At 33.2% G+C, this 18,701-nt stretch overlaps 1 protein-coding gene across 1 annotated transcript in view; it reads left to right on the plus strand.

Moving 5' to 3' along the window:
- Window positions 1-18,701, plus strand: part of KYNU (kynureninase) — a 99,971-nt gene that overhangs the window by 57,580 nt on the left and 23,690 nt on the right. Inside the window, exons 8-9 of the mRNA XM_006921045.1 lie at window positions 6,092-6,190; window positions 6,974-7,047. Of these exons, the coding sequence (XP_006921107.1) occupies window positions 6,092-6,190; window positions 6,974-7,047 (173 nt within the window). The remainder of the gene's footprint in view (window positions 1-6,091; window positions 6,191-6,973; window positions 7,048-18,701) is intronic.

Here is an 18,701-nt window from a genome sequence, read left to right on the forward strand (position 1 = left end):
TTATAACGAAACTACAGAGCAACCATCACTGGGAGTCTCCTGAGGTCTGGCTGAACAGAAGTCCTACAACTGAGGACACAAATAAGAGGTCACCCCAAGATTTGTAGGAGGGAGTGGAGATATAAAATGGCCCAGTCCCACAACCACGTGTGACAGTTGAGGATAGAGTTATCTTGGCTACAGAGCCCCCACCTTTCCCCTGAGGAAAAAGGGGTTTTGGACCTACACTGGGCTTCTCAGAGCAGGGTTCCAGTGTCAGGATAAAAAGTCCCCACAACTTCTGGCTGTGAAAACCAGCAAGGGTTGTGGCTGAGTGAGATGGAGGGCTGCAGGAGTTGCCGACATTCCTTTTAAAGGGCCATGCCTGGACTTACTAACAGATTCACTCGCTCTGGGCTCTCACACTGGGGCAGCTGCTCGAGGAGTGACAGTGACATACAGAGAGACACTGAGTTGTTGGGCTTCAGGTTGAGTCTGGAAGGGCAGCTTTCTCTTGGACAGAAGTGCTAGCAGTACTCACTGTTCCTTTGTTGAGCCCTCCTCACTCCCAGCACGAAGACACAGGCAGCCTCTATACCTGAGTCTTCATCAACCTGGATAACACAGGTCACTTCACCTAGGTAATTCCCTAAGACTCTTGCGATCCCACCCAAGCTGATCCAGTGGTTTATTTCATACAAATAGCCTACCTTGGCTCATGCTGCAGACTTTCTCAAAATCTATCGAAGGCTCATAAAACCCAAAGAAACAGCTTCTGGCTTCAATGTGCCCTGTACATTTTGCTGAGCAGCTCCAAGTTTGACACTAGCAGCAGCCAGCCTCAGTTCCTGGCTTGGCCTCTTGAGATGCCTATAAGCCCAGAATGGGTGGCAACCATCTGTGGTTTGCTTTGTGACTCTTACTAGGTAGCTCTGGCTGTGCACAGGCTGTGGTTGAACTTAGCCTGCATCTGGGACCCTCGTAGGAGGCCCTTGGGCCAGCATATCCAGTGGCTTGCTTTACCAGAGCTAGACACCACCTAGGGCTGCATCTGTGGAGGACATATCTAAATAGCAGACTGAGCAGGCACCAGAGCCCTGATGAACTGAATCTTGCTCCATAGGCTCAATCCCTCACTGGCCAATTCTCACAAGCAATCAGCCCAAGGGCAAATCTCTCCCATCATTGTGCAAACAGCAACGAAGTCTCACCTACAATAGAAAGGCACATACAACCCACACAAGGGACACACCTTTAGCACATGGCTCAGGTGACCAGGGAAGACTGTGGCAGTGGACCCCACAGAACATTTATTACATAAAGCCACTCTACTAAGACCGGAAGATTAAGGAGCCCTACTTAACACAGAAGCAAACACAGGAAGGTAGCCAAAATGAGGAGACAAAGAAACATGTCCCACATAAAAGAATAGAACAAAGTTCCAGAAAAGGAACCAAACAAAATGGAGATAAGCAATCTACTGGATACAGAGTTCAACACTGGTTATAATGATGTTCAATGAATTTAGGGGTAGATCGGATGAACTCGGTGAGAACTTTAAACAAAAGATAGACAAAATAAAAATAGATATGGAAAACATAAAAGAGAACCAGTCAGAAATGAAGAATACAACATCTGAAATGAAGAGTACATTAGAGGGAATCAACAGATTGGATGAAACGGAGGATCAAATCAGTAACATAGAGGATGGAGTAGCAGAGGACACCCAATCAGAACAGCGACAGGAAAGAAGAATCCAAAAAAAAATGAGGATAGTTTAATGGGCCTCTGGGACAACATTAAGGGTAACAACATTTATATCATAGGAGTACCAGAAAGAGAGGAGAGAGAACAAGAAAATGAAAACCTATTTAAAGGAATAATGATGGAAAACTGCCCTAACCTTATGAAGGAAATAGACATACAACCCCAGGAAGTTCAGAGAGATCCCAAATAAGATGATTCTAAAGAGGCCCATGCCAAGACACATCATAAGTAAAATGCCAAAGGTTAAAGACAAACAGAATCTTAAAAGCCAAAAGAGAAAAACAATTTGTTACCTACAAGGGAGATCCCATAAGACTGCCAGGTGATTTCTCAGCAGAAATTTTGCAAGCCAGAAGAGACTGGTAGGAAATATTCAAAGTGATGAAAAGAAAGGATCTACAACTAAGATTACTATACCCAGTAAAGCTATTATTTAAAATCAAAGGACAAATAAAGAGCTTCCCAGACAAGAAAACGCTAAAGGAGTTCATCACCACCAAGCCAGTATTACAGGACATGTTGGAAGGACTTCTTTAAGAAGAAGAAAAAATATGTATCAAAAATATGAATAAAGAATGATAATAATTACATATCTATTAAAAATACTTCAAGTGAAAAATTATTAAATGCTCCAATCAAAAGAGGGTACCCAAATGGTTAAGAAAACAAGACCCTTACATATGCTGCCTACAAAAGACTCATTTCAGATTAAAAGACACACACAAACTGAAAGTAAATTCAGTTAATTGTGAATATTTCATGATGGACCTAGAGGGTATTGTGCTGAGTGGAGTAAGTCAGATAGAGAAAGACAAATGCCATATAATTTCACATACATGTGAAATCTAAAGAACAAAATCAACAACAACAACAATGAAAAACAGAAACAAACTCATACATACAGAGAACATTTTTGAGGATTATCAGATGGGAGAGTGGCTGGAGGTCAGTGAAAAAGGGAAAGGATGAAGAAGTACAAATTGGTAGTTACAAAATAGTCATGGAGATATAAAGTATAGCATAAGGAACATAGTCAATAATATTGTAATAACTATGTACAGTGTCAGATGGGTACTAGATTTATTGAGGTGATCATTTTGTGAGTTATATGGATGTCTAATCACTATATTGTACACTTGAAACTAATATAATATTGCATGTCAACTATAATTGAAAAATAAAAAATATTATTAAAAAAATCCATATATTTGGATGAGGGTAACTTTCCTCTTGCCAGTATTTCAAACGTATATATATAAACAAATGTGTGTGTGTGTGCGTGCGCGTGTGTGTGTATTGAACCTAAACATTAGTCTGCAAACCCAGGTTTTGATAATCTCTAAATTTTGATAGAGATTAATTGTATTTCTTTCCTATCACTCACAAAACTTCTTTTAGTATGGAACATCTGTTGTATTTTTATGACATGTATTGCTTGCTTATTTTTTGGTGAGAAACAGTCAAAAAACTAATTAATTATGTAGTAGTAGTAAAAGCTTTTTTAATGCGATGCTAGCTCTGACAACATTATAATGAGCAAGGTTTCCAATTAACTGACTCTTCAATATATTGAGTTTTCTTTACAGAAACTAAGCTATAGGGTAGGGGTCAGTAAATCTTTTCTGCAACAGGTGATATTAAATATTTTAGACTTGTCAGACATATAGTCTGTATTGCAACTACTCAATTCTGCTTATAAAAGTAGACATAGACAATATTTAAACAAAGGAGATTGTTGTGTTCATATGTAACTTTATATTAAAAAGAGATCATAGTTTATATCCTTCTGTTCTAGGGAAAATACCTGTAATAGCAATTTGGAGTTAGTTAATGTTAAGAGGTAAAACAATCTAAAACTGATCTCTCTGCCATTGCTTCCCTCAAAAGCTTCAATCGATAGACATGTTTCTTCAAAGTTGCAGGAAATTTAAAATTTTGAGAATGCAATTATTATCTGTGTACTTAGTAAGCTAAGAATAGAATTTAGAGGTAAAACATTTTTGCAAAGTAAAGTATCATCCTCATTTAATGATAAGTTTATTTTTTAATTCATGTTCATGGACAAAGTTGTCAATGTGGAATGAATCACTATGTTCTCTAAGTAAAACTTTTAAAATTGTGATATGCAGAAAGCTAAATGGTTTGACAGTAAGCCATTAAATTAGAAAGTTGCTACTTGGGTACACTTGGGAGAATAAAAATTTACTGCTCCAGGTTATCCTTCTGGAAACTTAGTGGAAACAGAGGATCAGTTTCTAAAACACTGACTTCTACTAGGCAGAGATACAAAACATGTGAAGCCATACAAATAAATAGCTAAAACAGAATAGAGTTAGTTAGTAAGAGACTGTTCATGTCTCACATCAGTAGGGAGAACACAGTGTAGAATCAAAAACAGCATCGTATCTTATTGGCCAACTTTGTGTTGGCTGATCTTGGCAGGAGTTGGTCTCAGGGATCCTGCTAGTCTCAGCTGAGCTCCCTTATGCACCTCTAGCTAACTAAAGGGAGATGGGGAGACCAGCAGAGCCATGCTGAGTTCAGGAATGGTGATTCTAATTCACATTTTTTTTCTTTTTCCATCTGGGCCAGCCAGTTGGCACAGACTAGTTATTTTCAAAGAGGTGGGGGCAAAAAACAAGCACTCAAAAGCTTTGGGGATTCTGCCTGCATGTATTACATGTGCTGACATTACACTGATCAAAATAATTCATCCGGATGATCACAGAGGCAGAGAATTGAGCCCTGCCCACAGTGGGTGGAACTGAAGTGACATGGCAAAGGACAAGGATACAAAAAAAGACAAAGAACTAAAACCATTAAGGCAATTTACCACAGCATGTGTACACTTGAATTGATTAAATTAAATATGGACGTGACATGTGATTAAGTGATAAACTGCAAACTTCTATTAATTCTTTCAGGTTGATAGGATACACTAAAGCAGATGTTCTCGAACTTTTTAGTAATGCAAAACTTTTACACTTAAAAATCATAGAGGACCTGTGTTTGTAATTAAAACAGAATTTTAACATGCATGTATTTATTTTATTTTAGAATAGCAGTAACAAACCCATTACACATTAACATAAATAATATATTGTTAGAGAGACAAAACTATATTTTCTGAAATAAACAAAAAAATATTTTATGTTTAGCAAATCTGTTTACTGTTTTGTTTAACAGAAGACAGCTGATTTTTTATATCTACTTCTGCATTCAATCTCTTAATTTTCTTTTTCTTTGTGAAGAATAAAGAAAATTAGCTCTTGTGCCGATATATAGTCAGAAAAAGCAGAAGTAGTTCAACAGGCTTTTCAGTTAATTGTGAATATTTTTTGATAATACTCAAAATTTAACAAGTAAGAACTTAGAAGTTATAGTGTGGAATGTAAAACCAAATTACTAAACTTTCTGTACTTTCTTACATTAAAATCCATTGGTTGGTTTTGCATTTTGAAGAGCTCTTTTATCCATGATATGTAACATCAAGCAATTGTCATTTGGAAAATATTGGTTCACTAAGTATGAATATTTTTCAAATATTTACATAATTTATTATACATTATTTTAAAATTAGATATTACTACTAAGCTCATCAGAAATATCTTTAAATCCTGGGAAGGGGTCATCCTCATAGAAATGAATACAAATTTTCCAAGTTCTAATTTCTCTTGGAAACTACTTTTTTTCTTTGTTTTCCTTGACTTGACAGACTCATGCAGCTCACACTACTGTCTATCAGTTTCTCTTTCATTAAAAAAAAAAAAAAAAAAATTATCAAGTAACAGTGGCTTGTTCAGCTTGCAACTCAAATAATCTCATAAGTGCATTATGTTGAGACAACCATCTTACTTCGGAATGTAATCAAATGTTTTATGCATAAATCCCACCTTAAACCTTAAACATATGAGAATTTAGGTATTGAGATTTAATAAAAATTTATCATGTTACAGCTTTACCAAGGAGACTTTTAAATGGAATTATTTTTTTTCCCTGCAACTGAATGGCTTTGATATTCAATGACTACCAGTACTATTTGATGCCACTGCCTTGATTTATGTTAAATTGCCGGTAGTTTTACCTGTCACTACCTTTGCATTATCAGTGCAAATGTCAACACAGTGACAAAGGCAAATAATGTCTTTATATTATGAAAACTATTTAGACCTAAGAGGGTCTTGGGAATGCCCAATGTTTGTGATTTACACATAGTAAACCACTGCACTAACGGGTGAACCATATTTACGGTACAGCAGTTTGTCAAAGATTTTCTTAAAGATATTTGTACTTACTATTTTAATCATTAAGCAAATTTAAAACTTGGTATTATGTTCCCCCCCAGGGTTGTTTCGTTGGCTTTGATCTAGCACATGCAGTTGGAAATGTTGAACTCCACTTACATGACTGGGGAGTTGATTTTGCCTGCTGGTGCTCCTACAAGGTACAAACTGGTTAATACATTTACATCCTTTTATTCCACATTAACTTTAACCTAAATAAAAAAATGAATAGGTGACCATTTTTAACTATTTGAATTACTTTTCTCCATTTCTTTTATTAGTAAATTTTGTGGTTTTAGTTAATTGTAGAGTCATACAATAGAATTGTATGATTAAATTCTGGTGTTTCTATTCCCTATAGAGTACTTATTCCTTCAATTCCCTGGCTGCTATTTAAAAAAAAAATTTTTTTAAGTTAGGGGGTTCTGGAAAAGAGCTCCACACTTAAAACTTAATTCAAATTGATTAGGTTCTGAGTTTATTTTGTTTTGTTTTTGATACTTTGTGAAATGTCTACATATGTAAGATAATTCTTATTTGTAGACAATTTAATTGACAAGGAGCATGAAAATGAAACTAATTTTATTTTAATTTAAGTGTTTTTAAAATATAATACTTTGATTATTATTTAAATATTTTTGTGACAAAATAATTGAAAGTATTGTGTTTTGAAATTAGATTAACTTCAGTAAAACCATTATCTACTAGTTAGGACAAAATTTGGCCAAAAACTAATAGCTATTTATACTCAATTAATAATACTATGTTTCATTTGTTTTTCTTTAAACAAAGTAACCCCAAATTTTGTTTAATCATAAATGCTCAAATAATCATACATTTGGATCTGGCTAAAGGTCAGTTTCATAAGAAAAAGTATGATTACATTGTTAGTTTTTGTTGTATATTCAGATAAACCCATACAACTTAATGTATTTTCAATCCAGTATTTAAATTCAGGAGCAGGAGGCCTTGCTGGTGCCTTTGTCCATGAAAAGCACACCCACACAATTAAACCTGCGTGAGTATCATCTTTTGATTATTCTTTCATGATGATTAAATTAATTTTCATTAATAATATGCTAAATTTACATAAATTCTTTAAGGAGCTACCATTAAGAATCTGAATTGATTATAATTATTTTACTACTTTATTAACAATGATTTGTTTATCAGAAATAAATGCTTTCCAAAGGATTCAACTGGTTGAACAAGAAATTTAATCACAAAAATGAAAGCTTTGAGGCTAAAAAAGTCATATAATCATGTAGAGGAGATGGTTTAATGCAAAGAGACTACTTAATTTTTTCCAAAAATTAAACTTTAGAAAATTTCAGATTTCTAACATTAATGAGTAAATCAAAGGCAACTAGAAATGTGCCTAATTAAATGTGATGTGTTGTTATTTTTAAATGTGATGTGTTATTATTTTTAAAAATCTCATCTGCCTCTAAAGCTAGAAACATAATATGATGGTCTTGTAAGGAACATCTCCTGTCCTAAAAGATTTTATAACCTATGAAAACTGAAGAAGCTGAACACTGAGCAATACACTGACTATATAAAAAACAATACTTTTCTATTTTATGTAACTTTCTTCATTTTTATAGAGCAAGTATAAATGCAAATGTAATACACGAACAAATTTACACGTTTTTATTTGAGGAACTCATAGTATTTCTTTTACTTTTGTCTGGTATGGCGATAAAGAAATAATATTCTGGGGGAAAAGAATCTTCCATAGTTGTTGTTGCACAGTATGTAGTATAAGGAGAATGTCTAGACTCTTAATAGGTAACGTAATGAAGTTTGATTAGTTTTCTAAATCTTCTCAGCCACTGGCTTAGTGTTATATAATCTTCACAAGAATTAAAGCTGAATTAGTAATAACACTTGGAGCGCTTCACGTTTCTGAGGTTCTACACATATAAATCCTAGAAATTTAAGATTATTTTCTATAGTTTATTTAATTATGTTTAAAAATTCTTCAAGATTTTAAAGTTTTAAAATTAAACAGAGCATTCTCTTTAGATAGGTATTTGTCAGGCAGAAATCTCCCTCTCATAACTGTCAGTACATTAGATTTCTCCCCTTGTCCTAAATTCTCTGAAAAAAATATAAAACATATACTGTAGGAATACTAGGCATTTTTTAAAAGTTTTTTTTTTTTATTTTTCACAAACTTCATTGGTGTTATACCTAGCATACTTGTTTTCCACACAGACTGTATATATAGATATTACTGGCTTTTGTGTGGTGATTCATCCTGACTGATTCCCACTCTTCACTTATTTAAATTGTAAAAGAGGATTTGATGTATTATATCAACCCAAAAGATGAGCCAGTGCGGGTAGCACGAGCCAGTGGGGGTAGCAAGGTTATCTTAAGTAATCTATACAAATTCTAGAGAATGCAAGTTTTGACAGTTAAGCTCTGGTCTTACAGCATCAGTCTATTGCTCTCGAGATTTCTTTCATCATTATTTGCCCTTTATGGCTAAGAAGCAGAAGAGGGTGAAGGGGTTATAGTGTGCTTGCATATGCCTTATCTTATAGAACTCCGACATGTTCTAGATACTGTAATTGTTAAGTTTATGATCTTAGAAGAAAGACCATCTAGGCAGACAAGATTCACATTCAGTATGACCACTTGCTGATCTATAACCTGAAGAATGTTCCTTGACATCTCAGCGTTCTAGCCCCTAAATACAGTATCAGTACCTACCTGTAGTCAATTATTACGAGAATAAAATAAGATGATGCATGTAAAGCACTAAGCACAGCCACTTACGCATTATATGTGATCCATACATGTAAGCTAAGTACTTTGTTAACTCATTGTGAAGTTTCATTTGTAACTTGCAGATTTTTGCCTAGTAGAGATCATTTCTCTCAAACAGGAAACATAACCCCAAAGGTTATGTTTTGTCACCTTTAGGATATTAAGCAGTTTTGTACCTATCACCAAGTTCATTTCAGCAGGCCTTTGACACAGACTGACTTTGTAAGTCTCCATAGCCTGAATTCTCTCTAGTACCAGACTTACCATCTTACTGGTTTCTTCACTAATTAATGAGTTGAATGAGATCTTTGTGTATGTTCATTTTATATTTGTACAAAAAACATGCTTTTAACTTTTTTGAAAATTGTACATTACTAACTATTATTGCATTTTAACTAACTGGCTTTAGAGACTAACAAGACTCAAATTAAGCTTGACTCACAAAACCCTCCTTCAAAAACTGATTGTTTGTTTGTTTGTTTATTGTTAAAGCTTCTTTTTATATTCCATCAGAATGACTAATTCCAATGGTACTACCTTCTACACTATAGTGGAATATAACTGATAATGATGTTGCAGACTTTGTTGCTTAAAAAAGGATGACATCTAGTGGCTAACCATGTTATTTCAAATAAATAGTATCCAAATAACATTTCTTTTCCTGGTCATCATACATTCTTTATCAAGGATTCTTAAAGTATATGTACTTAAATTATTTTTAATTTTATATCATTTGACTATATATTTATAAGGCAATAATTGTGTAGTCAAAGCCTTTGAAAAAGAGGTAGAACAGGATGAAGGAGGAAGTCAAGGTGGGAGGTGTTCTAGGTGCAAGGTTAAAGAGCACGCATAAATGTGGGGAAGAAGAGTATTATGGAAGTGGTTGGCCTACGTGGTGTAGAGAGCAGATTCCAGGATATATAATTCTGAATTCTAAAAGTTTAATATTTAGTATGTAAATTTAAAATATCTTTTGTATGTAAATTTAAAATATCTTTTGTATGATGTTTCCATAAGCAACAGGTAAATTACATTTCTACCAAGATATTTCACTTCGTTTTGTTTGTTTGTTTGTTTGTTTAAATAGGCATTTTGGCCAAACTGATGACCTAAGAGTTTTTCTAAGAACTCTTTGCCAATAAAGAAAATGAGTAGGAATCAGAGTCAATCCACTGCATTAAACATCATAACTGAAGCTATTATTTACAGCTAGAATTTGACCTTTTCCTAGTTTATCATTACTTTTTCTCTCCGGTGACATATGCTAAACTTCATTTGTAGCTAAGAATTATACTAAATAAGGATTGATAGTGAGTAAACACCATCTTGTACATTTTTTTTTTTCCTTTTAGTGCTGACTTCAGTTCAGTCTATAAAGTTGTTAGTTGTTGCTCTGAATATGAAAAGAAATATTTTCATATGTAAAAATTTGACAGAAATGTATCACTAAAAAAGTACTTAAAATACCTTTGAATTTTTCTTTTTAACTTTATAAATATTGACTTTTTTGGTACATTTTAAATTAATATTTAACCTTTTGATTTTAGTGGTTTCAAAAATATCCAAAGCCCATAAAAAGATTCTTCTGTAAGAACCCATAGACTGCAATTCAAGATTCTCTTCTCCTGCACTTTTTTAAAGAGAGATTCTAACATGAATATAGGAATGGATTATATGAGCTGTTAAGATTCCTTCTATCATTTACTTTTTCACACTGTCCAGTGTAATCATACATACTGGAAAACTGCTCTTCCTTACTTTCCATGGTGGTATAATAAACCTCCAAGTATTTCCATGTGTTAGATCTCTTGAGTGCTCATTTATCCTAGATTTTTTTTTTTTTTTTTAAGCTTTCTGAGTGGCTAGTAATGGGGCTTAGTAATAACTTTGATGAAAATGCTAGAATTTCAAGTCATGCCAATACATTTCCATAATCAGCTAGAGGTGTTTGATTGAAGACTTTAATAGGGATGACATTTTAAAGACTTCATTAAGGGCTTGAGTCATCTCCTTTATTGTAATAAGTAATTTGCAGGTTAAAAGGAACCAGTGAAAGAGGTTAGTTGACTTCAGTGCATGGTTAAGGCAAATTTTAGAACTCAGAAATGTAGGTTATTATTATCATTTGGCAACTTGAAAAAAAAAAGAGAGAAGACACATTAAACAATAGTCAAAAAGTCTAAGAAAAGATAAAAATAAGTATTAAGAATTTTGGCAAAAAAGACTTAAAAAATTATAAGCGTATACCATGCTTGGCTCAACTAACTGCACAATTAATGTTATAAAAGGAGAACATCTAATGCGCCTTTCTTCTGGGCAGTGCTGAGTTGGTTAATTTATTTCCACATACTTCAGACAATGGTGGAGAATGCCATAGCCCAAAACTTATCTACAATTTAAACTTCGTTTTGGTTTCTTAGTGATCCTTTCTGACTTACTACTTTTCACATCCTTGTCTAGTGTCTGCGTAATGTCTCCTTGTTAAAGACTGAAAGAACAAGGACGTGTAGGTGGCAGTAATAAAATGTGTAAATTCACAAGACTCCAGGCACTTTCAATTGGGATAGGCCAATATCAGTAGATTTCTAAGAGAGTGTTTCCGCAGAATCTCTATTTGAAATATGACCTAGCCCTCCCAGGTCACATGTTTTATTTACCTCTTCAGCCTGTTACTGGAGTTGGGTATTCAGCATTAATGTGGATAACTTCTCAGCAACAACTTCTTGACCTCTCAGCCATGTTAGGTGTTAGGTATACTTGTCCATCCTCTTTGTCATTAATGTTGACCTCCCACAGTCCTAAGCTTCCAGTGTACCATTTTGTCTTGATTCTGCACCAATGTTAATGATTACTTTATTTCACAAGGTTTACTCTTTCACTGTTTCATGGATTCTCTCAATGTCCTCTTCTCTGGGAGTATCTCATCCACAGTCATGATTTCAACAATTGACATTTGTAGAAGCCACCGATTTGTATTTCCAGCTTTACCACTTGCTCAATTTTTGGCCTTTATTTTCATCTGATTATATATTGCAAGAGTTCTTGATTATCAAAGGGTTACTTCAGTCCCCGAAGATACATGGCAATGTAGAAAAACAAAGGTTGTCATGATAAGAAATATTCACAAATGAGCTACTCACTTATAAAATTTGCCCTTACCTAACACCTTTTCTCAATTAGTATTAGTACTTATCTCTGAGTTATTATTTTAAAAAATCTTAGTCATTTGCTGATTATAAAATGTTTTAATATCAAATAACACAATGAAAACATGATGAAATTGGGTTATAAAGTAAATTTTTTTTAAGAGATTCAAGATTTCATGAGGCAAGTGATGTTCAAGAACCGCTGAATTACAAAACCATGAAAAATGAGAATCTTTCAGAGTTGGAACCATTAACAGATGAAGTAGAGGAAATTAGACACGGTACTTCAAAAGCAAATGACTTGAATATCAGGGATTAAAAGGAAATGAATGCTTCAAAAACTTTTGTAAAAATGATCATTTTTATTGTCATGCTAAAGAAGTTAAATGTAATATAAAAGAGATTCATTTTTGCTATTATAACATTTATTAAAATACACCAAAAAATCAAAACTAGATTTATTATGTATTCTTTTGAATAATTATCATATTATAATTTTAATCTAAGTATTGTAAAAAATTTTTGAGAATTTTTATGTTTATTTGAGCCAAACTGCTGGCACATGCCCATGAGCAAGATCTCAAATGCTCCTTAAAGATTATAAAATTATAAGTTTAAGTTTTTAGGTAATGTTAAATGGTTTTCGAGAACATCTCAAACAAATATTTCATTTTTTCTTCAAAAATTACTAAAAAGTATGATTATAAATATACTAATTTATAATAATAAATTATGATACACTAATATATTAATATACTAATTTATACTAATATACTAATATTAATATACTAATATACTAATTTAAATATACTAATTTATGATTATAAATATACTAATTTACACTAATTTATAATAATTATATAATAATTATAAAGAGTATGATTACTAGTATAGATTTATTTTAAATGGCTTTTTTCCAGTATTTCATTTGTCATCAACTAATAAGGACTTTCAATATATCCATACACCTTTTTAATCTCAGGAATTAAACATGATGAAATTTCTATTTTATCTTACTCCAACAAAATTGTGTTTTTTCTAAGTTGCTCAATGCTTTTCATGTAAAGAGAATGATCCTGAGTTAATTAAAGAGACAGAAGAAATATAACCAACACATACTTTTGTATAAGAAACTTTCATAGGCAGAAACAAATATAGAATATCGCCTATGATTTTAAAATCTTACAATTTGTTTGGAGAGATATCATTTAATAGGCAAATAAATGATTTAAATAACAAGTAACACAAAATTAAAATATATGTCACAAGGCAACTTCTTAATAATTGCTAGGTGAGTTCTCAGACACTGCTATAGTAGCCGTGAAGGGATGCATGACTTTAACTCAGAGCTGCTTCAAAAATCTTGAGCAAGGTGGTGGGGAAACTTAGGAATATATATCCTTCGAAAAATGAAATGCTATGTTAACAAAGTGAATAAATTTACTCTGTTACTCTGAAAGCTGAAAATGTTGCCTATGAGAAAGATTTCACTTGATTAATTTCATAAATTTAAGGAAATATAAAGAAGAAGAAAGCATTACTTAAATGATGTTTCTTAAAGGGATATAGCAAGTGATCTTTTCCTTTTTAAATTACTCAGTAAAAATTTTATGGAATCTGAGTTATTGACTTAACATTGAAATGTCTGCTTCTTATCATAAAATTGTTCTTCATCTCTTTTCTACAATATTTAAAAAATTATAAACAGTAGTAAAATCGAATTTGCTTTAGGCTCACACTTAGTTCCAAAACCATGCTCATGGAGTGGGTTATACATGCCATAACTCCTAGTCTCCAAATCTTCACTTGTAAGGGATCCAAAAGAAGACAGACTGATTAAAGAAAACTCATTTATGGAATAATTATATATAACCTACACCTGTTTTCATTTGAAAACCACTTTAGGTCAATAATTCTAAAAGAATCCCTCACCTTCTTTGCCTTACAATTTTTCTATGCAAAATTTTCCAGATAATCTTCACATGTGGTGAATTTAAGCTGTGATCATAAAAATAACATTTATATACTGAGGAGTGATCACAGTTAAAACTAAGTTCAGTAAATAATCTGATTTTTTTTTAAAGTTATACAGGCTCTTAAAAGAAAGCTGAAATAGTAATTATCAGTATAAAAAGATGAATTAAAGCCATTGTTGCTTGAAAATTATTACTCTCAAATAATGATAACATAATCATTAATTTGGGAATATTCGAATCCTTTGAAATCTTAAAATTTTGTTTTCTAGAATTTCCATCTAGTGTCTCTAAAGGTATATGAGGTCAATGAATCTTTCAGCCACAAATAGTATAATTTGTCAAAGAGCTTCAGCTCTTGTTTAATTGTTTCAAATTTTATCTCTAAAGTGACCTTTGAAATCTGCATTTTTTAAATATTAACTATGAGGAGTAATTGCTAAACTTTTATTGTTCTTCTTGAGAAAATACACGTGTTCATCCAGCTCTTTATGATTGCCAAAACAGCCTTGGTACAATGACACATGTTGTGTGGGGCTCATCACACACAGATTCGCTGGGTCCTGGGGCTTCCAGACTGGAAGGTTAACTTCACACACCACAAGAACACTTGTAATACATTGCACAGAACCGAGGTCTGAACAACTCTGATCCATTTTTGCCTCTGTTCACTTGTTTTTACTCTACTCCAGAGAAGAAGATTTGATTGAATGAAAGTTTCCCTTTTCTCTAGAACTGAATTCTGTCTTCATCATGACCAGTTCATGTATAGATAGCTTTCGTTGGTCCCCATATCAAATCCTGCTCTAATCATCTTTGGTCAAGGCCACAGACGATTTGGCACAAGCCATGACAACTTAAGCAGAAAATGGCCATTTTACTTTTTTTTTTTTAAGAAAAAAATTAAAAATTGATTATAAATTAATTCTAAATTGAGTACAGGGCCATCGTTTTCTTTCTTTTTTTTTTTTAATCTTTCTTTACTTCCATAGTCCAGGAAACTCTAGAAAATATATATATATTTTAATTTTGTTGTTGAATATATAGCTCTTTCTTTACTCCCAGCATAATAGAAAAACCATCTTCTAGCATATGGAAGCATTTCTATTTTCCAAGTTATTCTGAAGGGGGTATGATTTGCAAAATACTGTCAAATTAAATATGTATTTCCATATGTTTCTACAAAGACCAAATATATCCATGAAAACTAGCTGCAGACAACTCAAAAAAAAATTCCTTCATGAGTATTTTAATTAACATTGCAAAAATTTCTTCTAAAGTCTTAAATTCAGACATATTCTCTATGTTTTGGGGCTTTTAATATCAATATAACCTCATAGGATTCTGAATCAATATTTCAAAATAATATATTTCAATAAGTATATGCAGAAAATGTTCAGAGACTTTATTTAATAAAGCTTTCACAACAAGGAAATACTGACTTAGCTCTTTTAAATACAATATATTATTCTGGATTGTCAGGAAACAGTTTTCGATAACTAAAAGTCATGATGTCAGGAAGTGCTTAATAACTATGGTTATCACATTGTTAGCACACTGGACATATTTGAACCAGCCTCATTTTGAGTAAGATTTGAAGATGTAATTGAATATGTAACAGAACCAACCGAAGCACTGTATCTTAGCAATATTTAAATATGAGTTAGCAAATGAGAGGAGAAAAGGAATAACTTTGTGATACCTTCTCAAACTATTTTTCAGGGTATTGTTAAATCATTTTACTTAGAACAGAGCAGAGAGACTGTAAACAGATGCATGTTTTTTGTTTGTTTGTTTTTGTTTTTGTTTTTAAATCAGAATTGAACGTCTTTACTAAGTTTGAGTTGATAGTATTCTACCTGTAATCCTAATATCATGGCCATGTCAAGTCTTACAATAGTCATACTTGGGGACTGATTGCTGGCATCAAGGGATAAATGTACCATTTACATGTTGAAGCAACCTCTTTTGTCAGTTTTCAAGATTTTTATTTGTCATTAGCACCTTTGAATCTGCTTCTGTCACTTAGTCATGCATTTATTTTTCCTACAAATGTGCTGGTCACCAACTGCCTGGATTTAGATTCCCCTTACTCTTTGTCTCTTTTTTAGTTGGGTTTCTTGGGGGCCTCTTGTTATAATTTATATTTACTGCTTTCTTTGCTCCTTATTCCTGTTCACTAACTTCACTTTGCCTGAACTACAGTTATTTTTGGATTCTAATATCGACTTGAACTGTAGCAACTGTAGCAACTGTAGCAACTGTGTTTCTGTTTCCCAAGCCTTTCTTCTCACTCTGTGTGGTACTTAAGCAACAATTACGTTCTGCTGTGAGAAAAGACCTAAAAAATTTACTGAGACCTATGTATCCACTGCAACCATATCCAAATCCTACCAAATTGATCTTACTTCCTCATGGGCAGAGTTTTAATAAAGTCAAGCCCAACCTTTTTTCTCATTTGGTCATCCAAATTGGATTGATTGGTTAGTAAAGACTGTCAGTGGAGGTTGGACAAAACATTTTTTACTGATGATAGATGCATAAAACTTCAAACAACCAAAAGTAAAGAACAAAAATGTCTATAATTGTTTGTGAAAGTAAGTTAATATTTTCAGTGAACATTGTGGAAGAATTTTGACTTCTAATCCTGAAGGAACAACTGCAAAAGCATCTGTATGACATTTGCACTCATTAAAAATATATATATTTATTGAGCATCTGCTACAATCTAGGCAATTTTTAAGGTATTCAGGTAGACAGCAAAGATCCCTGTCCTCATAGAGCTTACATCCAGGAAGGGAGGATAGACTGTACACCTAACAAAGAGCAAATTAAATATATTTGAAGTTGATAGGTCCTGTAAACAATTGGAAAAGTAAGACAGGAAAAAAGAGATATAGGAATACTCTATGTGAGATCCTTAGCAAGGTGCAGTATTAAAAAGGGATTCAAGAAAGCCCATGTTGGGAAAATAAGATGTGGATGAAGAGGCGAAGGAGGGAGGGATCACCAAACAGTTATCTGGTGAAGAGAGTTCCAAACAGAGGGACTATTTTATCAAGGGCTTCAAGACAGGAGTGTGTTTGAGAAACAGCAAGAAGGCTCCCATGGCTGGAATAAATTGAGCAAGCTGGAGATTAGTAGATGAAATTAGAGAGAAAAAGAGGTCCATAAAATGCAGTTTATTATAAGGCAATAAAGACTTGACAACCATTGCCCGTTTTGCCATAACATTGACATGACATAGCAACTTTTAAAATGTTCACTCTGGTGGCTTCGTTGGGAATGGATTGTAAGAGGGTAAGGGTGGATGTTGAAAGACTGCTGGAGAACCATTACATGAAGTAGGTAATAAGTGACAATTCAAAGCAGAGACGTAGCAGAGGAGGTGATAAGAAGTTGTAGGATTCTGGATCTATTATAAAAGATAGGTTGCATCACTGTAAAAGAGGTCAAGAATAGAAACATGAATATTAGTTAAGAATTGTTTGCAATCATAAAGAAATGAGTTGCTCACTATCTAAAATATGGTAATGCAAATGAGTAGGACAGAGTTAACAGAAAACTGAATCAGAAAGACACATATTTGGATAGAGGGGCAAGAATCAGGGGGAAGGCAAAGATTAACGATGTTTGGGCAAAAGGATGCTAAATCATTAATCAAATGTCATACAGTTTTTTTTTTCATTTATCAACCAAAGAAAAACTTCTCGAGCATATACTATAAGCAGAAGCAGTATGCAAAGCATTGGGGTTACAGACCTAAATGAAATCTCATTGCCTGGAATGTACCATTCAGTAGGAGTAGCCAAAAGAAAGAGAGAGGTTAGAGAATCTTTGCTGAGGAGATAGTTGAGCTGACTGGATAAATCATCCTCTTAGACTAAAAGGCAACAGCCAATGGTGGGTGTTCTATGCAAGACAGCTTTACGTGCATTTCAGTCAGGGGCCAGCACACAAGTCTTTGAGTTCCAAGCAAGGAATTCTGATCGTATCTTAAAGACAAGAGCGAGCCATTGATCGATTGTTCATGTGGAGCAAAATTTATGTCTCTTCACCTTACCAGGTCTTGATTTGCTCAAAGGGGGAAAAAAACAGCTATGCCTGGGACATCTCTAAGGTTCCCTTCCATATTTTAAACTCTTTGATTCTCAGGTGATGAAAATGAGGCATAGGAATAACAATCTAAAACCAACCTGATGAAAATCTGTATGTCATTGACCATATTGATGACTTTGGTGATTCTCTTCCCCTCTACCTTTTTGTAATAGATACAATCAAACACAATAACACAGGAGATTTGTAACAAACTTTATTATAATTTTCTCTTCTTTTTTCTTTTCTCAAGTATGAGAAAGTACTATGCACATATTTCTTAAAATTCGGCTGCCAAAATTTTATTATGAAAATATTAAGAAAAATATATAAAAGCTAGTTGAATTAATACCTTTCTCCTTACTATCTGAATAAAACAACCTTTATGGAACTTTTGATTCTATTAAAAATGATTATTTGATGAGTATCATAAGTAATATACTTTTACTTGAGGTTAGGTTATAGAGGACATTAGGATGTAAGATGACAATCAACGTTATCCCCAATGTCTATTACAGATTTTGTTTATAAATGAACAAGTATGCTGTACCCCGAATGTCCCATGTTTTTGCAATGCAATAACAGTTTGATTGAACACATTTTTGAAGCTACATAAATGGTAAGACAATTGTATTTAGTTCTAAGTTGTGACCTTAAGAAAGAGAGAGAGAGCATAG

The sequence above is a fragment of the Pteropus alecto genome, unplaced genomic scaffold (assembly GCF_000325575.1).
Source record: "Pteropus alecto unplaced genomic scaffold, ASM32557v1 scaffold3, whole genome shotgun sequence".
Taxonomy (NCBI): domain Eukaryota; kingdom Metazoa; phylum Chordata; class Mammalia; order Chiroptera; family Pteropodidae; genus Pteropus; species Pteropus alecto.